This window comes from Schistocerca gregaria, chromosome 1 (genome assembly GCF_023897955.1).
Source record: "Schistocerca gregaria isolate iqSchGreg1 chromosome 1, iqSchGreg1.2, whole genome shotgun sequence".
Lineage (NCBI taxonomy): Eukaryota > Metazoa > Arthropoda > Insecta > Orthoptera > Acrididae > Schistocerca > Schistocerca gregaria.
In genome coordinates this window covers 942,540,556-942,566,535 of record NC_064920.1, presented here as the reverse complement: position 1 = coordinate 942,566,535, position 25,980 = coordinate 942,540,556, and the positions used below count along the sequence as shown (strand labels likewise).

General features: G+C 37.1%; 1 protein-coding gene across 5 annotated transcripts in view; it reads right to left on the bottom strand.

The window, feature by feature from the left end:
• The window catches only part of LOC126275866 (beta-1,4-glucuronyltransferase 1-like), a 94,982-nt gene that overhangs the window by 29,598 nt on the left and 39,404 nt on the right, over window positions 1–25,980 (bottom strand). The window contains exons 1-2 of one of the 5 annotated variants that reach the window (XM_049977235.1): window positions 11,854–12,340; window positions 11,603–11,766 (exon numbers count right to left, since the gene is read on the bottom strand). In XM_049977235.1, the coding sequence (XP_049833192.1) occupies window positions 11,603–11,722 (120 nt within the window). In that variant the 5' untranslated portion in view covers window positions 11,723–11,766; window positions 11,854–12,340. Of the gene's footprint in view, window positions 1–11,294; window positions 11,518–11,602; window positions 11,767–11,853; window positions 12,341–25,980 lie in introns of those variants that run through there. The other 4 variants (XM_049977237.1, XM_049977236.1, XM_049977238.1 and 1 more) reach the window with 4 other exon arrangements.

The following is a 25,980-nucleotide window of genomic DNA, read 5'->3' as shown; positions in this document are numbered from 1 at the left end:
TGTTACACGAAATGTCATATATGTCTACACTCCAGACGATTTCAGATGTTTAACTATGTTTACAATGAGACTAGGTGGGACCTCAGAGAAGGTTAATATACATGTATTTACTAATGGTTTACAGACATTGTTTGAAAGAATCTCAGATGAGCTAACAACAGGTTTGGTGATAGCATCTCCTACTTGTTGTACTGATTTAATAAAGAAATCATTGATTTTCTGAGGGCATGTACTGATTTTTTTTAAAATTTCTTTCATCTTTAGTAACACTACTTACTAGTTTCCATGTAGCTTTGCATTTATTCATTGAATTCTCAATACTGCTGAAGTTGTGTGTTCTTTTGGCTCCCACAATGGTTTTTTTGTACTTATTCCTACATTGAACATGGTCGGTCTTCAGATTTTTGTGTATAATGTGCAACACCATAACTTTGTTTTTCAGATTCTATGGCATAAATGATATATTTCAAATGCAATATAATTTTGTAATGTTAATGACATGCCTCTTGTTTTCTTTGAATTAACAGTTATATTGTATTATATGTCTGACATTGTCTATTGCTGTAATGGCCGAATGACAACAAAATTACTATTGTTGTTATTACTATTATTATCATAGATATTTAGTTATTGTTGTCCTCAATATAATTCCCTCCTCCATCCCTGCAATGCTCCATGTGAATCATCCATTGATGGAAACAGTGCTGGAAGTCTTGCTCTGTGATCCCCTCGATGATGCATGCCATTTTTTATTTCATTGCTTCAGCAGAGTGAAATCTTGTTCCTTTTAATGCATATTTGACCTTGGGGAATAGATAAAAGTTGAATGGTGCTAGGTGAGGCAAATAAGGTTTGTCTAACACTGGAATGCTGTACTTTATTATAAACCTCTTAACAGACAATACGGTATAAACCAGTGCATTGCCTTGATACAGAATCTGTGCCTTGTCCTTCCTCAATTTGGTTTTTTTTCTTGTTTTCTCTTGGAGTTGAGCAGAACCTCAATGTTGATTAATAGTCTGACCTTCAGGGACCCAGTGAAGAGACACAGTTCCATGAATATCAAGGGGAAAAAATCATCATCGCTTTGAATCTCGACTTCTCATTTGAGCCATTTTCACTCTCAGTGATGTTAGGCCCTTTCAGTGCATGGAATGGTGCTTACATTCTGGATCATAAGTGAAAAACCAAGATTCATCACATGTTATCTCTCTTTCCAAGAAATTACACTCATTTTCAATGTTTTTAAAGTGTCTGTATAAACATTTTCACAAGCTTCTTTTTATTTGATTTGGGGAATTTTTGGCACCAGTTTCGCACACACATTTCTCATGTTAGTTTGGTTATGTAAAATTTGCTGTACATATTCTTTGTCAATTCCTATAGTTCTAGCAATCGATCAGATACTCAACTGAATCAGATTACCTACTTTTCTGATATTTCCACCAGTTTTTGATGTTGAAGGGTGTGCTGGGAGTGAATTATCTTTGACACCTTCTTGGCCATCTCAGACATGCTTGAAACACTCACAAACTTGCAAATGTGATGAAGTCTTTGCCATACACTTTTGTAAGGAAAAGATAGGTTCCAGCAGCATTTTTTTTTTTTTCAAATTTCATGTGAATCTTCATGACATTTTGTTGCTCTATTATTAAACTTACCTTTTTCTGGCAAAGCTAAAAACAGCTCTTACACAAACAAGGCCATGGCCACAGTGATTTGTCTACAGACAGCAGAGATACCACATTCAACTGAGATGACTTCATGATTCACAGCTATTGGTTGTTCATGTTTTGTCCATGAATAGTTACTCTATGACAGCATCAGTCACATTACTTTATTACCACACCTCATACACAAAATACATCTCTATCTTCCAGCAGAATTATATAAAAATGAAAATTCAGGATGAAACCAATGTACAAAACACCAAGAAACAAACCATTCAACTGCAGGTGAATGAGAATGGACATAAGGCACACGTGAGTGCCTTTGCACTGGTAGCATTTCTTAAATTTTTCTTTGTTTCCAATAGAATGAATTTTCTGTTCATGTACGATACTTCAGAGATGGTCTCTCAAAGAATGCAAGTCATGAGGCAGTGGTAGATTTGAATACAGAGAGAAGCACTAATCAAGAGATAGGAATGTGTTTTGAATAAAGTGGATAATTAAAGAAGAAACAGAAGCTACAGAAGTAGAGAACATAAACATTAAGAAAAATACTGATAATAATAAACCAAAAGTTAAAAGGGAACAATAGAAGATTCCATTTCTTCCAGAAAGAGTCAAAAGACTTAACTACAGTAATGGTAAAAGTCTACATCATGTAGATTTATGCACCAAGTAAGAATGTAAGAAGACAAAAGAAAATTTGTGATTTTTGTTTTATGGGCATTACGTTAAGGTCCAAAGTATATTTCTCTGAAATTAATCAAAAGTCACTGAGGATGGAAATATCAGCCAAGGAAGCCTGCACAGTATGAAAATTTATAATTTTCCTATTTTATGCACAACTGCAATAGATTATACTTAAATATTTTAAGAGTAATACACAGGAGGAAGATGGAATGAGCTTAGGTGTAAATCTGTCAAAAGTGCAAGAATTTTGAATCAGCTGTAAGAAAGTTTTTGAGATGATCTATGAATCAGCAATTTATTTCTTTGGGTATAAATATCCAACCAGTCACTTTTTGGGATTTTTGATACAATTATTTTATTGTACTATTAACTACCTTTGGATCCACTACAGGCTCATCATCAGGTGGAAGTGTTAGAGGAACATTATCTGGGCCATGTGCAGCTAGGCAATGTATTAATGGTCAGTGGATTGCCTCATGACATCCATGGCAAATCAATTCTCATAATGAACATTTTCAGGTTATACACACGCATACACAGTATTTTGCTGCACTTGGTTATACACTTATTGATAGGAAGTCATGAATTTATGAATAACATAAGAATTTGAGGAGCTTAAAATTTTAGAAACACAAGAGACAAGTTTTCCAAAATAAAACAACTCTCAAAATGCAGGCATATGATTTAAAAATGTCAGCAACCAGGCTAGAGGTGGAAATAACCAGAATGTGGCATTCAAGGACACAGCAATCCAAGACAGAATTTTGATGAGGTACAAATAGACTTGATCTCTTTGAGGATGTCCATTCTGAAACCTATATCAGTGACCATGAGGCAGTTGCAACAATGATTACCAAAGTAAAAAGACCACTTAAAACAAGTAGAAACAGTTACAAGGACAGAAACCTAGATAAAGAGGCAGCCACGTCATATCCTAAAGAGGAACTCAGAACCTTTACACACTGGTACTGAAGAGCAGTTGGCTAAGCACTGGATACATATGTAGCAGGTAGCACAGCACATGGTGGAGGACCCTCCATGGTCTACAGCATTGTAAGGAAACTTCTATAGAAACAACAAGGTTAGTCCAGACACTTACAAATATCATATGAATTGAAATTTTGTTAGTAGAAGTTTCTTTAAAATTTATGGTTACATCTGGAGGTGAGTCTGTTGTTAGATACAAGGAACTAATTATAAGTTTATGGCTGCCCTTGATACTCAGATTTTCGCAAAGAGTCCTGCATGGAGCTTCAGTTTGTATCTTGTCCACTGAGACATAAAAGAGGTGGGGGAAAAAAGGGGGGGGGGGGAAACGTCACAAACACAACACATTACCATAGCAGATATAGTGTAAGGAAGGTGGTGGCATTCAAAATAGCTTGCGGTCATCTTGGAATGGATAAATTTAGGACCTGCACAGTTTTCAAGAAAATCTTATACCATTCTTGTAAAAGTTCAGGTAACAATGATGGAGTTGGATAGCAATCACATGTCCTTCTCTCCAAAGACCACAAAGGCTCAATAATGTTGCAATTTGGTCACTATGATGGCAAGAGAAGATGCAAAAATTCATCCTTGTTCTCACACAAATGTCTCTTGGAACATTTGAGCTGTGTGAAAAAGGGTCCCATCATCTTGGAACACTGCATCACCATTGGGAAACAAAGATTATACCATGGGATGGACATGATCAGTCAAATCAGTTACATAATTCATAGCAGTAATGTAGCCTTGAATTGTTGCCATGGCCCCATAGTACATCATGATATGGCTGCCCAAATCATCACCAAATCCTCATCATGTGTCACTCTTGGGACATAATCTCAGCCTGAACTGAAAACAGTGTGAAACAAGACTCATCCAGCCAAATGAAATTCTTCCATCCAGATCTTATAGCTGCAGCACCACATTTTCCTGTTATGACCAATGGCATCACTGATGAGTGGTTTCAGAATTACAGCTCATCTTGCAATTCCTTGCTTCTGGAGCTCTTATAGGGTGTCGCAGTGACTTTTGCAAATGTTGTCTTCTTATTTTTCATTGCAGTCCTCTTCAATGGCCATTCATCATGATCATTCAACACACATTTTTATCTGTGTTAAGAAGCACCCACCATATGTGCACCAACAATTTGCCCATATTCATATTAAGTTAGCTCTGATATAATGCATTCAAAGCTAAACAGAACACTGTTCTGATCATGACTGACAATTGAAATATATTGAGAACATAGTGCAGGTGCTGTTTGTGGTCAAATACCTGCAGGCTTGGGTACCAATGCATTTATGTGAAAGGTTTGCATTTATGTGAAAGCTTGCATTTCTAATGGTGTTTTTATATTTTTGTCCAACCCTTTATGTCAACACCATTTCTCATTCTTTCAACATACACTTATGTTTACTCCAAAAATCTCAGTGCTGTCAATTACAGATTTTCACTAGCTTTCTGTACCTAGGATTATACATTCTCTTCTGCTTTGCAGGACTGTTTCAAGTACTGTAACTTTGTTTGGAATGCTGTGGCACATGATCACTAAAATTTGAATCAGTTCATTTGTGGGGTGCATTTCTTTGGGTATTATCGTAGTGCTTTCAAGCCTCCTACAGTTATCTGGATTGGAAAGAGAGTTGCCCAAGCTGAAAAAACTTAGTGTTCATTCCACAAACAATCTGTCATCTAAGTAGCACCCTCTAATGTGTAGTGCAGCTCTGAACCATTTAGGGTGACCCACCAATTTGCCCTCCCCCATGAACCATGGACCTTGCAGTTGGTGGGGAGGCTTGCTTGCCTCAACGATACAGATAGCCGTACTGTAGGTGCAACCATAATGGAGGGGTATCTGTTGAGAGGCCAGACAAATGTGTGGTTCCTGAAGAGGGGCAGCAGCCTTTTCAGTAGTTGCAGGGGCAACAGTCTGGATGATTGACTGATCTGGCCTTGTAGCATTAACCAAAACGCTCTTGATGTTGTGGTACTGCGAACGGTTGAAAGCAAGCGGAAAATACAGCCGTAATTTTTCCCGAGGACATGCAGCTTTACTGTATGGTTAAATGATGATGGCGTCCTCTTGGGTAAAATATTCTGGAGGTAAAATAGTCCCCCATTCAGATCTCCGGGTGGGGACTACTCAAGAGGACGTCATTATCAGGAGAAAGAAAACTGGCGTTCTACGGATCGGAGCGTGCAATGTCAGATCCCTTAATCGGGCAGGTAGGTTAGAAAATTTAAAAAGGGGAATGGATAGGTTAAACTTAGATTTAGTGGGAATTAGTGAAGTTCCGTGGCAGGAGGAACAAGACTTTTGGTCAGGTGAATACAGGGTTATAAATACAAAATCAAATGTAGGTAATGCAAGAGCTAGTTTAATAATGAATAAAAAAATAGGAGTGCAGGTAAGCTACTACAAACAGCATAATGAACGTATTATAGTGGCCAAGATAGACACAAAGCCCATGCCTACTACATAGTACAAGTGTATATGCCAACTAGCTCTGCAGATGATGAAGAAATTGAACAAACGTATGATGAAATAAAAGAAATTATTCAGGTAGTGAAGGGAGACAAAAATTTAATAGGCATGGGTGACTGTAATTCGACAGTAGGAAAAGGGCGAGAGGGAAACATAGTAGGTGAACATGGATTGGGGCAAAGAAATGAAAGAGGAAGCCGTCTGTTAGAATTTTGCACAGAGCATAACTTAATCATAGCTAACACTTGGTTCAAGAAACATAAAAGAACGTTGTATACATGGGAGAATCCTGGAGATACTAAAAGATATCAGATAGATTATATAATGGTAAGACAGACATTTAGGAACCAGGTTTTAAATTGTAGGACATTTCCAGTGGCAGATTTGGACTGTGACCACAATCTATTGGTTATGAACTGTAGATTAAAACTGAAGAAATTGCAAAAAGATGGGAATTTAAGGACATGGGACCTGGATAAACTGAAAGAACCAGAGGTTGTACAGAGTTTCAGGGACAGCATATATATCATATATTGACAGGAATGGGGGAAAGAAATACAGTAGAAGACGAATGGGTAGCTCTGAGGAATGAAGTAGTGAAGGCAACAGAGGATCAATTAGGTAAAAAGATGAGGGCTATTAGATATCCTTGGGTAACAGAAGAAATATTGAATTTAATTGATGAAAGGAGAAAATATAAAAATGTAATAAATGAAGCAGACAAGAAGGAATACAAACGTCTCAAAAATGAGATCGACAGCAAGTGCAAAATGGCTAAGCAGGCATGGCTAGAGGACAAATCAAATGTAAGGATGTAGAGGCTTATCTCACTACGGGTAAGATAGATACTGCCTACAGGAAAATTAAAGAGATCTTTGGAGAAAAGAAAACCACTTGCATGCATATCAAGAGCTCAGATGGAAACCCAGTTCTAAGCAAAGAGGGGAAAGCATAAAGGTGGAAAGAGTATATAGAGGGTCTTTACAAGGGCGATGTACTTGAGGACAATATTATGGAAATGGAAGTGGATGTAGATGAAGATGAAATGGGAGATATGATACTGCATGAAGAGTTTGACAGAGCACTGAAAGACCTGAGTCGAACTAGGCCCCGGGAGTAGACAACATTCCATTAGAACTACTGATGGCGGTGGGAGAGCCAGTCCTGAGAAAACTCTACCATCTGGTGAGCAAGATGTATGAGACAGGCGAAATACCCTCAGACTTCAAAAAGAATATAATAATTCCAATCCCAAAGAAAGCAGGTGTTGACAAATGTGAAAATTACCGAACTATCAGTTTAATAAGTCACAATCTGCAAAATACTAACGCGAATTCTTTACAGACGAATGGAAAAACTAGTACAAGCCGACCTCAGGGAAGATCAGTTTGGATTCCGTAGAAATGTTGAAACATGTAAGGCAAAACTAACCCTACGACTTATCTTACAAGCTAGATTAAGGAAGGGCAAACCTAAGTTTCTAGCATTTGTAGACTTAGAGAAAGCTTTTGACAATGTTGACTGGAATAATCTCTTTCAAATTCTGAAGGTGGCAGGGGTAAAATACAGGGAGCGAAAGGCTATTTACAATTTGTACAGAAACCAGATGGCAGTTATGAGTCGAGAGATATGAAAGGGAAGCAGTGCTTGGGAAGGGAGTGAGACAGGGTTGTAGCCCCCGATGTTATTCAATCTGTATATCGAGCAAGCAGTAAAGGAAATAAAAGAAAAATTTGGAGTAGGTATTAAAATCCAGGGAGAAGAAATAAAAACTTTGAGGTTTGCCGATGACATTGTAATTCTGTCAGAGACAGTAAAGGACAGTTGAACGGAATGGACAGTGTCTTGAAAGTAGGATATAAGGTGAACATCAACAAAAGCAAAACGAGGATAATGGAATGTAGTCGAATTAAGTCGGGTGATGCTGAGGGAATTAGATTAGCAAATATGACACTTAAAGTAGTAAAGGAGTTTTGCTATTTGGGGAGCAAAATAACTTATGATGGTCGAAGTAGATAGGATATAAAATGTAGACTGGTGATGGCAAGGAAAGTGTTTCTGAAGAAGAGAAATTTGTTAACATTGAGTATAGATTTAAGTGTCAGGAAGTCGTTCCTGAAAGTATTTGTGTAGAGTGTAGCCATGTATGGAAGTGAAACATGGACAATAAATAGTTTGGACAAGAAGCGAATAGAAGCTTTTGAATTGTGGTGCTACAGAAGAATGTTGAAGATTAGGTGGGTAGATCATGTAACTAATGAGGAGGTATTGAATAGGATTGGGGAGAAGAGAAGTTTGTGGCACAACCTGACTAGAAGAAGGGATCAGTTGGTAGGACATGTCGTAAGGCATCAAGGGATCACCAATTTAGTATTGGAGGGCAATGTAGAGGGTAAAAAGCATAGAGGGAGACCAAGAGATGAATACACTAAGCAGATTCAGAAGGATGTAGGTTGCAGTAGTTACTGGGAGATGAAGAAGCTTGCACAGGGTAGAGTAGCACGGGAGCTGCATCAAACCAGTCTCAGGACTGAAGACCACAACAACAACACCACCAATTTGCATTCCTATGTGCAAATCCAACAAGCCTAAGCCTGGCTTGTTGCAGAACCTTCAAAGCTTTTAATTTATACCTTCTAGTCAGCTTAAGCCAGATGATCTTAAACAATTTTGGGGGAAATGCTGCAGATTGTGGTCTTTGATGAAACCAGATTGTGGTCTTTGATGAAACTCCTTGAGCAAGACTGGATATCCCAATCTTCTCTGTCATTTACTGAAAAGAATCAAGTTTGACCTCAGAGCTCAAACAACAAGCATTTTTCATACCATTGTGGACCACAATCCACAGCTGGTCACATCCTGTTCCCTGAATGACTATCTAGAACAGCCTCTTCAACAAATCCACCAGGCCCATATACAGAGAGCATAAGGTGATCCTTCCCATCCTTTTCTGACAATTTCCCAAGAGACACAATTACTCACTGTACTTTTAAACTGCTGACAACAAAGAGGCCAAAAGAAGGTTGCAGACTTTGGTTCATTGCAAGACTGGAAAGAAGACAGCATACAAAACACTAGCATATTCCATTTTAGAATATTGCTCAAGTGTGTGGTGCCAATACCAAATAGGACTAACAGGGGATACTGAGTGTATTCAAGGAAGGGAAGGAAAATTGTCACAGATTGTTTGACTCATAGGAGAGCATTGTACCAATGCTGGAAAACCTGAACTGGCAGAGAGATGTAAATTATCCCATGAAAACATACATATTAATTTTCAGCAAGCAGTATGAAGTGAAGAATCTAGGAATATAGTTCAGCCCCCTACTATTTGCTCTTAGAGTGCACACAGAGGCATTTTAGCAGTCATTCCTAATGCAATCTGTATCTAAATGGAACAAAAAGAAACCCAGACAAGTGCACAATACTGAGTACCCCTGCCATACAATCCATAGGGGCTTCAAGACTACAGGTGTAGAGCAGTGCAGATATTTTCTGATGATATAACAATTTTAAATGTCTCAGTGGCCTGGACACCACTTCAGTGACTTGTGCATCCCTAACCACAGCAATCCTACCAGGGAAATAAGACCTACAGTTTAACGTGGAATCCAAACCAAGTGTTGTTCCTGGAAAATCTTCACATCATTAAGAGATGATAGAATGAAAAATGTCCATGGTTCAACCATAATTTGAACCTGTGACCTCTCAGTCTTGAGGAACACACTTCACCACTAGAGCAGTTTCTGATGGTTAACAATTGGCATTATGTTTCTATAGGACATATTGAAATTTTTATGCATTTAGTACTTTCTCTCGTAGAAGTACATGAGTTATTTCATATCAACAGTAGAAAATCTATAATGTAATAAATGTTTATAGAATTTATTTCAGTTTGTGAGACAAATGTGTATTTGTTTCATATGCGTTTCTGCAGAAGTCATAATTCATTGTAACAAAACTTCTGAAAATACTACTCTAGATTCAAAAGCACAGTTCAACACATTCCGATATTCTTCAGCTTATTTATAACTCTTATATAATTTTTCAGCCACTCCTATTCAAGAATTAGCTCCTTTTTTAAAGTCATTAACAATAAAAATCAGTCTCTCTCTTTCTGATGTCACCAGTACAATTCCATTAACAATTCTTACTCTGGAATGCAGAAACTGTAGAGTTATCCATAAAGTTTTTTGGGAATCTGTGCTTTATGCAGATGAACATCTTCTACAAATATTCCGAAAGATATGAACTACTGCAAAAAAATATCTTAACACATAAAAAATTCTCCTGGAGCCAGATAAATGTTTATTTGGCAGCAGAAGGCTTTCAAGTGCATGGCTGAAGTCTCTAAAGGTAAAATGAAGTTGCATTTTGCATATAAAAGAGAAAACTATACATGTGGCAGTCTGTGCACCACGATGATACTAGTTGAGCATTAAAGGCAGATATACCTACAACTAGACTTATGAAAATACAAAGTATTTATGAATGATCATGTATAAAGCTAAAAGACATTACTTTCACATGCAAACAATGTCTCACTATATGTGTGTAGAAATAAAACACGAGAATAATTTTTTACACACTTGCATTTGAAAAGTGTTCAAAATAAAATCTAAATAATACATTTAAAAACAAAGATGATGGGACTTACCAAACGAAAGTGCTGGCAGGTTGATAGACACACAAACAAACACAAACATACACACAAAATTCAAGCTTTCGCAACCAATGGTTGCTTCATCAGGAAAGAGGGAAGGAGAGAGAAAGACGAAAGGATGTGAGTTTTAAGGGAGAGGGTAAGGAGTCATTCCAATCCCGGGAGTGGAAAGACTTACCTTGGGGGGAAAAAGGACAGGTATACACTCGCACACATACACACACATATCCATCTGCACATACACAGTCATAAGCAGACATTTGTAAACACAAAGAGTTTGGGCATAGATGTCAGTCGAGGCGGAAGTACAGGGGCAAAGATGTTGTTGAAAGACAGGCGAGGTAAAGCGACAGCAACTTGAAATTAACGGAGGTTGAGGGCTGGCAGATAATGGCATGTTTAGCCACAGGGTGATCCTCATTACCAACAAACACTGTCTGCCTGTGTCCATTCATGCGAATGGACAGTTTGTTGCTGGTCATTCCCACATAGAAAGCTTTACAATGTAGGCAGGTCAGTTGGTAAATCACATGGGTGCTTTCACACATCACAGTTTGTTCAGAGTGTATTATGAACATCACAACAAGGCCATAAATGCTAGAAGTGACTGACCATGAGCTTAGATCTATCTTTTCTTAAAGAAAACAATAAAAAGAAAGCAAAATGAACTGAGTTCAAATGCTTCTTGCAATCTATGCAATTGAGTCACTCTCTAATATACACAATGCTCCATCCCCAAATTTTGTGATTCTTGGTGAAGCATCCATATAATCTGTTTGAAGGGGCTGGCAGTACTTACCAGTTCTCAGCATGGTGTATTATAGTTCTCCATTTCCAAGGTTTCTCTTCAGTCCTGCAAAACTTATTCTTCATCTTTCCTGCTTTGTCATTTTCCCCTTTTCCTGATGAAAGTATTTTTAAAAATTTTGGGATTCTGAGTTCTGATTTCAGTCATTAATTTATAAATCGGCTGGATTTCCTTCAGTTATTCCTGTTTTGGTGGCTGTTATGCCAATATTCATCTTCCACCATAAATGTCATTAACAGTATTTTTTTACTTCATTTTGGGATACGTTAGATTCTGAAAATTATTTTAGAATTACTTACCTCTGTAATAACATTCTTCTGGTCAAGCACAAATGAGTCTTGCTTCACAAATAACTGTGACCATAGCAACACACTACTTAGGACCAAAAATGCTGTAAAAAGAAATAATTTCTTCACCATCAGAGCAGTGTTGTTTCACTAATGACTGTTTTTGTATCGATTTCCTGGGAACATAAAAGAATTTGATTATAATTTCTGTATAAAGAGTACATGATATGAGAAATATTCTGAAGTCATATGAAGTAACATACTTCTTCACAGCTTTCAAGAATGACATTCGTTTCATAATTTCATTTGAATGGAACAGATTTTCTTTTTGAAGCTATTCACTGCCATTGGGAAAGATATATTTACCAGTAAGGTACAAACATGAGCACTTCAAAAACCAAGAGATTGTTATGTAATGTTTTATATAAAACTGCATAATAACGAAAACTTCCAGTGTATAACTTGTGTTTACTTTCTAACATAGACAGCAGTAACACTAAGATTTCCAGCTACTAGGGAAACATTCAACTTGTGGTCTATAAAATAAGAATATGTTATTTATCCCACATATATCATAAATGCTAAAGTTTTTGTGTGAGTATGTTTGTTATTCCCTCATGCTGAAACAGCTGGACTGATTTGGAAGAAATTTGGAATGAAATTGGGTTATACCCTAAAACAACACACAGGCAACTTTTAAAAGTATATAAATATATGTATTAATCTGAAGAACTGCAACACAAAATGTGGAACTATAATTATTCTTAGAAAAACATTTTTACTCTTTGGCTTTTGAACTGTATCGTATTTGTGAAAATTCTTTTATTGATTAATTTGTCGTAGACAATATGATTCAATTTAATGAGTACAGTGCTTATACAATCCACAGACATCCACACAAGCCCACTGCATTTTAGACACTGAGTATCAGGCATATTTTATTACTGCTGAGACAGTGGAAGATTCACACTGACAGTGTCATTTAAATTCTGTATGACAGGGATGTTGTGTCTTTACATACAGAATGTGGCAGGCTTTTAGAGATGCTGGATTTAATTACAATATGCAAGCATATATGCTCATAATAGGCACACAGGTTGAGGGCAACCGACATTGTTACACATACAAATATCATAAAATTTTCATAGCACTGAACTAAAAATTGCTCATTTTCTTTCTTTGTCATTTTAGTGTGTTTATTACTCTTTGACAAAAGTTAACTATCAAATAAATGCATTAAGTTTAGCTCAGAGATTAGTTTTTAACTATTTTGACAATTGAAATAAGTATGTACATAAATCTAGGACAGCAGAAATATTCCTATAGTATAAAGTCATCGTTACACTCCATACCAATACAACTGATGCCTAACCTGGATGCACCAAGACTGTGCAATGGCATCAGGTTACACATCATGAAGCTGAGAATGGATATTGTGCAGGCCATCCTCATTATAGGCAGAGCCAAAGGAGAGACGGTATTGATACCACAAATACCTATCACCCCAATGAACTTGCCTTTCCAGTTCAGACACTCACAATTCCCTTTGTGAGTGGCCTTCTTGATCACTATAAATTAGAATAAAGGACAAATGTTAAAATTGGCCGGTATTCATCTGGGCACACCATGTTTCTCACACAGACAACCCTATGTTGGCTGCCCATGTGTGTCAAGAGCCACAAATCTCACCATATAAGCACAGAACAGAAAGTCTCAGAATATTGTTCACAGAGATTTATTACAGAAGATTTCAGGCTCTCCATAATCACCAAGACAATTATGATCTTTCCCATGCTAGGCATGTTGCAAACAGTCATAGAATTATTTACTCACTATCTTGGCATATTTCATGATTTGCTACTCAGAAACACAAAAATTTTTTTCTGCAGTAAGGAGTAACTGAATAAATTTCTTCATGGAAGGAAAAAAAAATTATATTGCCCTAGAACTACCCAAAACACTCATGACATGGCAACACACGTCAGTAGTGTTGCTAGCTTTGTGTAGACTCTGCACCTACTGGCACTGATGCTTGAAAACAGTTAACTTTATACTTATTAGAGCCACTCTGGTATAATGAGAATTTGTTACAGCCAGCATTAAGGGGTTAACTAGACATGAATTGTGACTGACATGTCAGCATTTCCTGTCACCTCAATCGTTTATTTTTTTATTTTTATTTTCTTTGATTTCACATGGTTTGTTGGGCTGCAAGTAGTTCATGCTTCAGTACCTCCATGAGATAACTTTTGTGATGGTGCATACACATCAATAATGAGAGGCATCGACATTTCTATGTAAATAACTGTTGAACCATAGGTAACATCATGGAGCACTGCTAGTAATAAATAAAATTGAGTATTGCACATTATAGTTCTATTCAATTAATGAGAAAATCTCAGAATCTTTTAGAAAACATAAGATGGAAAATAAAAAATTAGTGGTACACTTAAGTGAACCTGTTCACATTACAGGACGCTATCAATAATACTATCATCTGGATATAATAGTGAAGACTAAGTTGTGTTGTATACAAGTTTTATAAATGTCTAAAGGCTGTAATCACATATGTTATTATTTGATATTTAACTATGACAAATTGTACCAAAAATGATGTGCTTTTGATAAATTATCATGGTGATGAAGCACTGAAATGAAATATTTTAATAGTGTGCAAGTTATTATATGTAAAGCATCAAATACAATAAGCCTTTAACTGCTGACATGTAGTTTTCTGTCTTTTTATTAAAAAAAAATACCAAAAATGATATATTTTCAAACGATTCTCAATGTGCTGGTGATTTAAAACAGCTTATTTTCATATCATGTATGCTGTGATACAAAAACAACTGAATATGGAGTTCAGCTCCATATGGCTTAATACAATGTGGAGTCTCCTAAGTTCTGCTTGTGATGTAAAACTGATGCTGCATTACATTGGCTACGTTCCTCTTTCGGGGGAGGGGGGAATGCTGCCATGACAGATTCTTCCTTCATGTTTTGCAATGTAGTGGAACATGGAATTCCATACTGTGATCTTGCCAGCTACTTATTCACAAATGTTTTCACATCCCATGATGGGATGCCTTAAGACTGATGCTGTAATTGTCCCACATACCTAAAAGACACTTGTGCAACCCATTGTTGAGTACTGCTTGAGTGTTTGAGGTTCCCTCCAGGCCAGATTAAAGGAAGACATTGAAGGAATTCAAAAGCTTGCTACCAGATTTGCTGTCAGTAGGTTCCAACAACACATGAATGTCATGGAGAGGCTTCGTGAAGCAAAAGGGAATCACTGGAGGAAGACAATATGCTTTTCACAAAACACTGCTGAAAAAGTTGGAATAGGCATTTGCATCTGTCTGCAGAAGTACTGCTGCCAATCTACATTTTGCATAAGGACCACAAAGACATGATAACAGACGTTAGAGCTTATATGGAGGCATATACCCTATCATTTTCCCCTTGCTTGATTTAAAGATGGAACAGTGACTAGTAGAGGTGCACAGTACCCTCCACCATGTACCATACAGTGGCTGGTGAAATATGTATGATGGGCATTTGAAAAGTCCATGCAAAGTCTGAGGGATGGCACCTCCAGCGCATATTTACGTCATGTTTAGTTAGCAGTATCTTTGGACAGAACACACACTAAGTTTCAGCCATATTGGTCTATTTCTTTGTGTTTGGTATTCATGTGAATCAAGGAAGAAAAGTGATTGTCAAAAAATGGCCAAAAATGAATTTCATTTAGTGATTAAACATTACTTTGTTGTTGTGGTCTTCAGTCCTGAGACTAGTTTGATGCAGCACTCCATGCTACTCTATCCTGTGCAAGATTCTTCATCTCCCAGTACCTACTGCAGCCTACATCCTTCTGAATCTGCTTCGTGTATTCATCTCTTGGTCTCCCTCTATGATTTTTACCCTCCACACTGTCCTCCAATACTAAATTGGTGATCCCTCGATGTCTCAGGACATGTCCTACCAACCGATCCCTTCTTCTAGTCAAGTTGTGCCACAAGCTCCTCTTCTCCCAAATTCTATTCAATACCTCCTCATTAGTTATGTGATCTACCCATCTAATCTTCAGCATTCTTCTGTAGCACCACAGTTTGAAAGATTCCATTCTCTTCTTGTCTAAACTATTTATTGTCCACATTTCACTTCCATACATGGCTACACTCCATACAAATACTTTCAGAAATGACTTCCTGACATTTAAATCTATACTCAATGTTAACAAATTTTTCTTCTTCAGAAACGCTTTCCTTCCCATTGCCAGTCTACATTTTATATCCTCTCTACTTCGATCATCATCAGTTATATTGCTACCCAAATAGCAAAACTCCTTTACTACTTTAAGTGTCTCATTTCCTAATCTAATTCCCTCAGCATCACCTGACTTAATTCGACTACATTCCATTATCCTCGTTTTGCTTTTGTTGATGTTCATCTTATACCCTCCTTTCAAGACACTGTCCATTCCATTCAACTGCTCTTCCAAGTCCTTTGCTGTCTCTGACAGAATTACAATGTCATCGGTGAACCACAAAGTTTTTATTTCTTCTCCATGGATTTTAATACCTACACCAAACTTTTCTTTTGTTTCCTTTATTGCTTGCTCAACTCAATATACACATTGAATAGCATCGGGGAGAGGCTACAACCCTGTCTCACTCCCTTCCCAACCACTGCTTCCCTTTCATACCCCTCGACTCTTATAACTACCATCTGGTTTCTGTACAAATTGTAAATAGCCTTTCGCTCCTTGTATTTTACCCCTGCCACCTTTAGAATTTGAAAGAGAGTATTCCAGTCAACATTGTCAAACACTTTCTCTAAGTCTACAAATGCTAGAAACGTAGGTTTGCCTTTCCTTAATCTTTCTTCTAAGATAAGTCATAAAGACAGTATTGCCTCATGTGTTCCAACATTTCTACGGAATCCAAACTGATCTTCCCCAAGGGCGGCTTCTATCAGCTTTTCCATTTGTCTGCAAAGAATTTGCGTTAGTATTTTGCAGCTGTGACTTATTAAACTGATAGTTCGGTAATTTTCCCATCTGTTAACACCTGCTTTCTTTGGGATTGGAATTATTATATTCTTCTTGAAGTCTGAGGGTATTTCGCCTGTCTCATACATCTTGCTTACCAGAGGGTAGAGTTTTGTCAGGACTGGCTCTCCCAGCGCCGTCAGTACTTCTAATGGAATGTTGTCTACTCCCGGGGCCTTGTTCGACTCAGGACTTTCAGTGCTCTGTCAAACTCTTCACACAGTACCATATCTCCCATTTCATCTTCATCTACATCCTCTTCCATTTCCATAATATTCTCCTCAAGTACATCGCCCTTGTATAGACCCTCTATATACACTGTCCAACTTTCTGCTTTCCCGTCTTTGCTTAGAACTGGTTTTCCATCTGAGCTCTTGATATTCATGCAAGTGGTTTTCTTTTCTCCAATGGTCTCTTTAATTTTCCTGTAGGCAGTATCTATCTTACCCCTAGTGAGATAAGCCTCTACATCCTTACATCTGTCCTCTAGCCATGCCTGCTTAACCATTTTACACTTCCTGTCGATCTCCTTTTTGAGACATTTGTTTTCCTTTTTGCCTGCTTCATTTACTGCGTTTTTATATTTTCTTCTTTCATCAATTAAATTCAATATTTCTTCTGTTACCCAAGGGTTTCTATTAGCCCTCGTCTTTTTACCTATTTGATCCTCTGCTGCCTTCACTATTTCATTCCTCAAAGCTACCCATTCTTCTACTGTATTTCTTTCCTCCATTTCAGTCAATTCTTCCCTTATGCTCTCCCTGAAACACTGTACAACCTCTGGTTCTTTCAGTTTATCCAGGTCCCATCTCCTTAAATTCCCACCTTTTTGCAGTTTCTTCAGTTTTAATCTACAGTTCATAACCAATAGATTGTGGTCACAGTCCACATCTGCCACTGGAAATGTCTTACAATTTTAAACCTGATTCCTAAATCTGTGTCTTACCATCTATCTGATACCTTTAAGTATCTCCAGGGTTCTTCCATGTATACAACCTTCTTTCATGATTCTTGAACCAAGTATTAGCTATGATTAAGTTATGCTCTGTGCAAAATTCTACTTGGCGGCTTCCTCTTTCATTTCTTAGCGCCAATTCATATTCACCTACTATGTCTCCTTCTCTCCCTTTTCTTACTCTCGAATTCCAGTCACCCATGACTATTAAATTTTCATCTCCCTTCAGTACCTGAATAATTTCTTTTACCTCATCATACATTTCATCAATTTCTTTGTCATCTGCAGATCTAGCTGGCATATAAACTTGTGCTACTGTAGTAGGCATGGGCTTTGTGTCTATCTTGGCCACTATAATACATTCATTATGCTGTTTGTAGTAGCTTACCTGCACTCCTATTTTTTTTATTCATTATTAAACTAGCTCTTGCATTACCTACATTTGATTTTGTATTTATAACCCTGTATTCACCTGACCAAAAGTCTTGTTCCTCCTGCCATCGAACTTCACTAATTCCCACTATATCTAACTTCAACCTCTCCATTTCCCTTTTTAAATTTTCTAACCTACCTGCCCAATTAAGGGATCGGACATTCCACACTCGGATCTGTAGAATGCCAGTTTTCTATCTCCTTATAACGAAGTCCTCTTGAGTAGACCCCACCCGGAGATCCGTATGGGGGACTATTTTACCTCCGGAATATTTTACCCAAGAGGATGCCATCATCATTGAATCATACAGTAAAGCTGCATGTCCTCCGGAAAAATTACGGCCGTAGTTTCCCCTTGCTTTTAGCTGTTCGCAGTACCAGAACAGCAAGGCCATTTTGGTTAGTGTTACAAGGCCAGATCAGTCAATCATCCAGACTGTTGCCCCTGCAACTACTGAAAAGGCTGCTGCCCCTCTTCAGGAACCACATGTTTGTCTGGCCTCTCAACAGATACCCCTCCGTTGTGGTTGCAACTACGGTACGGCTATCTGTATCACTGAGGCATGCAAGCCTCCCCACCAACGGCAAGGTCCATGGTTCAGGGAAACTTTATGAATAGCAAAACGCTTCAGGGGGCTAAAGAGAAGCTTGATAAACATTACAGTGACTCTGTTAGTGGTATCAAAGTTTTTGAGTGGCCATATGGGCACAAGTGATGCTGAACATTCTGGATGCCCTGTGGAGGTTACTACTCCAGAAATCATTGATAAAATTGGTGATATGGTGATGGAAGACAGAAGAGTTCAGGTGTGTGAGATTGCTACTGCTATGGGCATCTTGAATGTATGGGTACATAATATTTTGCAGAAACATTTGCACATGAGATAATTATCCGCAAGATGGGTTCCACGATTGCTCTTGCTTGACCAAAAACAGAATCAAGTGAACTGTTGCAAGGATGGTTTGCAGCTGTTCAGGAAGAATCTGCAGGACTTTAAGCATTGTTTTGTCACTGTGGATAAAACATGGATACATTACTATACTCCTCAGACCAAACAACAATCTAAACAACAGGTTACCAAGGGAGAATCTGCACCAAAAAAGGCGAAGAACATTCCTTCAGCCAGAAAGGTTATGGGGACTGTCTTTTGGGATTTGCAATGGATAATCCTCATCGACTATCTATCACTATTATAGGTGAATATTATTCATCGTTTTTTAACTATTTGAATACCAAACTGCAAGAAAAACACTGGCGATTGGACCGCAAAAATGTCCTTTTTCATCACGACATTGCACCAGCATACACCTCAGCAGTTGCAGTCGTAAAATTAATGGAAAAAGGATTCCAACTCATTTCACGTCCCCCCTATTCTCCAGACTTGGCTCCCTTGGACTACTATTTTCTCCCCAGTTTGAAGAAATGGCTGGTGGGACAAAGATTTTATTCAATTGAGGAGGTGATTGTAGCAACTAATAGCTATTTTGCAGACTTGAACAATTCCTATTATTTGGAAGGGATGAACATATTAGAACAGTGCTGGATGAAGTGTATAAGTCTAAAAGAAGACTATGTCAAAAAATGAAAAAGGCTTAGCCCAAAGATGTAAGTAGTTTTTATTTTTGCATGGACTTTTCAAATGCCTCATATGTAGACCTAAATGCAGAATGAACATATCACATATTGGATGTGTACATATACCACTAGAGCCACATAAATGTCACTCATGAAACGATTATGTATATAACTGGCATGCATTCTGTAATGGCCACCATGTCACATACATACTCGCACTAAAGACAGCAGTGCTGTACTATTATTTATAAGAGCTGACTGTTTCAAATACATGATAAACTCTTGATATTTTCATATACTGTGGAGGAGCTTATCTCATTGCAGTGCCCTGCCGCAACAAATTTGTGAGGCAATATCATGTGGGTGTAGCACGCATGACCCATGCCACATTCTGTAATCGTTCATGTTGTTTTCCTGACATGAAAAAGTAAACACTGACAGAGGATTCTTTATGCACCTACCTTGGGTAGAAACTGCTCATCCTTCATAGAACCAAAGAGAACAGTTGTCTTTGATAAAGGGCAAGAGATATCTTTTAATTTATGCTTACACATGATCTGGCCTCTTTTAGAAGGCTGACTCCATACTATAGGCCATGGATTTGAATATTTCTTTTTCAGCCTCTTTGTCCTGGATGCTCGCTTTTGGTTTGATCTGCAGACCCATTTTGTGTGGCAGGCAGCAATTATCTTCAAATACTTTTTTGAGATATTTAAATTACTCATCTGTATAGCCGTTGTCCACAATAGTATGTGCCCTAGAGACAAATGTAGTGAGGGCACCACTTGTCTGTGATGTTTAGTGACAGTTTCTGCTTGTGATGAAGGAAGCTAGGATACTTTTACTTTCCCTCTTGTTTTGCCGTCTGCCTGCTTAAATTCGTTTTTCACTTTTAACTAATTACCATTCACATACATGAGTATAATTTGCATTTTCATAAAATAGAAAGGTTGGCCCTCATTTTAAACAATGTAGTTTTGTGAAAAATCCATTTAAAGTTTAATATTGCAATTCTAGTATAGTTGTGGCATCGATAGGTCACATTGACCACGTAAAGCATGATCTTTGAATTCTAACTGCTCTGACGAGCTGCCATGTTAATGTTCCAGTCAGCCTTTGTACCTTTTAGTGTACACATGTATCTTTCTTGGTGCTGAAATCGATGTATGTATAGACAGCTTCTTTTGTGCATTTTAAATTAGCAGTATCTGCTTTGCAGATTCTCTCTTTATCTATTTGCACCAAGGATTTTGCAGTATTTCCACTAGATTTTATGCCTAATAACATTAGATCTAATTTTAGTTTTATTTATATAATTGCTTTTCTAATTAATTTTGACTGTTACTAGTTGGAATCTTTTGCTATAGGGTGAAATTCTGTACTAATAGGAAACATATGGAGTAACAATTAATAGTATTCTTAAAGAATCTATTTGGCTCTATTTAAAAACATGTTAGCAAAGCCAGGTCTTAATTAATTCCAAAGTAATTAACTGTTTTGTCAAAAGTAATGTTTGCCTAACAATATCTGTTAATTTCATCATTTAAACAAATAATTCAGCCTAGCTCTTGTAATACAACAAACTGTTAAAAAGAACCAATTTTTTGATATATTCAGCTAATCAAATGAGTTTTAATTGTAATTTCTGTAAATTAAACATCAAACAATGTATAGTTTCATTGCCTATTATTGTGAGGATGTATAGGAGGGCCCGATTTTTGGTCCCAAGACAAGTCAGTCCACAGCCAAGTTTCAGACGAGTAACCTGTATTGGTTAGATCAACAACAAGGCATTCGTGAAATAAGTGTAACACAATTAGGCTGTGTGTTAAAACAATGACAGTGTCATTTTCATACGTACCTTATTATTCTACAAGAACTGTAAATGGTGTGATTAGGCTTTTACTGCTTGCAGATGTTCAACAGTAAACTATTGTAGCAGTATGTGGATGTTTTCCTGCAACCTATTAATTAGGCTCACAAAAGTTAAACAATAGTGCACTGACCATATAACTGTGTAATATTGGGGGGTTGTGAACAGAGAAAGTAAAGAACTGTGAAACGTAAATGTGCACCTGTTGGCTTCACCATTTAAAATACTCAATGTTGTACTTCCACACTCCATTTTTCAGCCAGTGTAGCAATGCAGGACATCAACACCAAGGATAATTAACGAGGAAATAAAGCAGGCAAATGTCAAATGTGGTGTCCCAGGTGAAGGCTGTTGTATGGCACAATAAACAAGGACTCATGAACATTGGCAGTGAAGTGTGAACTTGAGCAGTTTACAGTGATTTAAATGGAGGAGATGCTACAACCAATGTGTGCTTGGGTTTCATGTTCACATTGTGACAGCAGTCGATCAGCAAGTGGGTTCGGAAGCAGGAATTGAGTACAGGAGCAGCCAATCAGCATGCAGATGGACACAGCCAACTGAAGATAAACAAGAAGCCTCACCAAGAGAATTACAACTTGCCGCAGCTGTGCAGACTGAGGTGACAACCACAGCAGCAGCAGCAGCAGCAGAGCAGCAGAAGGAGGAGAGTGAATGAGAATAAGGTAATTTCATAGCAAAAGTTTATTTATTATAAGTGATACACAATGAGTCTTAACAAATAAGACAGTGTGACTGAGAACAAAGCTGTAGAGGTTAAGTTGTTAAATAAACAGAAAGATCAGAGTGGGACTGGTTCTGTAGACGGTAGTGATTATAAACCAAACATGAATGTAACTTTGAATGATGGGGATGACAGTGCTATTGTAAAGAGTGAAATGGATGAAAACAGTACTGTAGTGGATGAGATAGTTAAGGTTAAGGAGGAAGAATCTAGTAGCGAAAGTCAGCAAGAGCAAAAGTTTATGGCAGATGGAAAAGTGGAAGTAATGCTAATGCAAATTATAAGTGGTTTGAATAGTATGTGTACTAAAAAAAGACATTAGCATGGTGGAAAAGAAAACTGAAAACTGATAGCAAAGAGAACTGACATGGTTAACTTAAAGGATGAACTGAAGAAAGAAATTAAAAAGGAGATTAAGGTAGTCAGCTCTAATCTTTCAGAAATAATAAGAATGTTGAAGAGGTAGTTAAAGATTCTGATGAAAAGATAAAGAGAGTAGAGCAGAATACTAAAGAGAAATTAATATTAGTGAGTATTACATGTGTAGAAGAGAGAGAGAAACTTTGTGATGACAATAGTAGGAAGGTGGAAGTTTTCGAGAAACAATGTGCTGAAAGTAGGGTTAAACTTGAGAACCAAATTGATCAGGTTAAAAATGATTTTGAAGCAGAGGTAGAAACCAAGTGTGCAGTGGCTGTAGAGGAGAAACTGGTAAAAGTAAATAAAAATGTAGATGCAAAATTGACTGAAATAGAGAAAAAGATGGAAGTGGTACAAAATCTAAAGTATAGAGAAAGTGATAGTGGGTCTGATAATCATTTTGGTAAGCAGGATGATAGCTTTTCCAGGGAAGAGATTAAGGGGAGATGGAAGGCAATTTGTATCCCTATTCTGCCAATGCTATTTCACCCTTTGAATATGTACACTTTTAAAAGAACTGTAATTGATAAAACAATGAAATTTATGCTGCATGTATATAACATATATGCCTCAATTGACAAGTAAAATGAAGAAAAAATTTTTATTCTTTCGCTAGTAAAATTTAACTTCTTTGTACATTAATTATTATAAAACAGTTTCTGATTGTTTTGTGGTTCTCAATTTACTTGTAATAACTTATTACTATCTGCAGTACAGATTGACCAATTTTCATGTTTCTAAACCCATTAGTTTATCAAATAATGGTACATGAGAGTTAAAAAATGTAGTTTTGTGAAAAATCCATTTTAAATTTGATATTGCGATTCTAGTATAGTTGTGGCATCGATAGGTCGCATCGACCATGTAAAGCATGATCTTTGAACTCTAATTGCTCTGACGAGCTGCCGCGTTAATGTTCCAGTCAGCCTTTGTACCTATTAGTGTACACATGTATCTTTCTTGGTGCTGAAATCTATGTATGTACAGACAGCTTCTTTTGTGCATTTTAAATTAGCAATATCTGCTTTGTAGATTCTCTCTTTATCTATTTGCACCAAGGATTTGCAGTATTTCCACTAGATTTTATGCCTAATAATTCTAAAACATCCAGTTTCTAATTACATCATCATTGAAGCATAAAATAGCATCATAAACACCAAATTTGAGGTTTGTAAGCTGGACAAATACAGTTTTTGGTAACCGGTTCCAAACAACAGAATTCACACATTAATTTAAATTTTGGGTTTTCCCATGAAGTCATTTCTTCAACAAGGTATCTTTACTAAGGTCTCTAAATATGGATTTAATTTAATTTCATTTCATTTAATTAAATGCTGTGCTTTATCTCTGCAAGGCACAAAATGGAAGGTGTGGCATTTAAATGCCAGATTGCACAGAGTGTCAGGAAAACCATCATCCCCACGACAAAATTGTCATATTTGTATAAAACAAAAGCTGTTTGACGCAGGAAAGACCAGGCATTTCAAATATGCTAAAATCTAAAAATTGAATTTTTGAAGCCCACTTGCCTTCTGTCTCCCCTTAATGAGGATTTGTTGTATGAAGAAGATTACATGCTGAGTAAAAAGGAAGTGTGGTACCCTGTAATAATAGCAAGTGCACAAGGCATAGATGTTAAGTGTTTTCTAGACAGTGGTAGTAATTTGAATGGTATTTCACAAGCATTTTTTGAATCTATTAAGAACACAGAGGGTACAGTAGTTATGCATGTTTCTGGAATAAAAATTATTTGTGCTACTGGTAAGCTATCAAGGAGTGTGAAACAACTCTGGAAACAACTGTGGAATTGGCAGGACAGCCATTTGAGTGCAATTTATTGATGATTCAAAATCTCTGCATTGATGTAATATTTGGGACTAATTTCTTGAGTAAGTATCAAGTAGGGACTTCAACGTTCTGTGTTGGATTCATTACATGGCTATAATGCTTACCCCAGCTGTCTGTCTCATTTTTCATATTTCCTGAGGCAGTCAAACTCTTCTACTTTCCTATCTGTAGTTTACAAGTGAATCAGAAACATTCTATCTTCTACTTTCATGTGATTTTGTACAATAGGTTACTTTAGTATAGGGATATGTTAGAAAAAGTTTTCCAGTGCTGTGTGTGTTGTGTTAGTAAGAAGTAATGGAGTGGGAAGAGGGAAGAAAGTAAATTGGTACCATGATTAAAGAATTTCTGTCAAACAAAGAGGTAAGGTGAACAGAAAATAAAAGGTGTCAGTATATGAGGAAGAAAAGGTGCAGATTACCTGAAAACTATAATTAACATCTGAAGTAATCAGCTCATGTGTGAAATCAGTAGAATTTGAAGCAGCATCAGAGACAATATGCATTAAAACCCATTTTAAATACTAGATCTTAATATTAATTGTGGTACAATAGAAGTTCTTTGTGTTCAGTGCATTCAGTATATGGAGATAAATATCTACCTATAGAAATGTGTCATTGTCTAACAGATTAGATTAGATTAGATTAATACTTGTTCCATAGATCATGAATACGACACTTCGTAATGATGTGGAACGTGTCAGGTTAATGAAAAATGTCTGTACACGATATTACATTACACAAAATATTGCATGACACTAATGTTTAAGTTAGTTTTTTTTTTTTTTCCCTCCCTTAATTTATATCTAAAAATTCAGCCAATGAGTAGAAGGAGTTGTCGTCTAGAAATTCTTTTAATTTATTTTTAAATGTTGGTTGACTATCTGTCAGGCTTTTGATGCTGTTTGGTAGGTGACCAAAGACTTTTGTGGCAGCATAATTTACCCCTTTCTGTGCCAAAGTCAGATTTAACCCTGCATAGTGAAGATCATCCTTTCTCCTGGTGTTATAGCTATGCACACTACTATTACTTTTGAACTGGGTTGGATTATTAACAACAAATTTCATAAGTGAATATATTTACTGTGGAGATCCCTAGATCCTTAAATAGATGTCTGCAGGATGACCGTGGGTGGGCTCCAGCAATTATTCTGATTACACGTTTTTGAGCAATGAATACTTTTCTACTCAACGATGAATTACCCCAGAATATGATGCCATACAAAAGCAGTGAATGAAAGTAGGCATAGTAAGCTAATTTACTGAGATTCTTATCACCAAAATTTGCAATAACCCTAATAGCATACGTAGTTGAAATCAGACGTTTCAGCAGACCATCAATGTGTTGCTTCCAGTTTAACCTCTCATCAATGGACGCACCTAAAAATTTTGAAAATTCTACCTTAGCTACAGACTTCTGTTCAAAGTCTATATTTATTACTGGAGTTGTGCCATGTACTGTACGGAACTGTATATACTGTGTTTT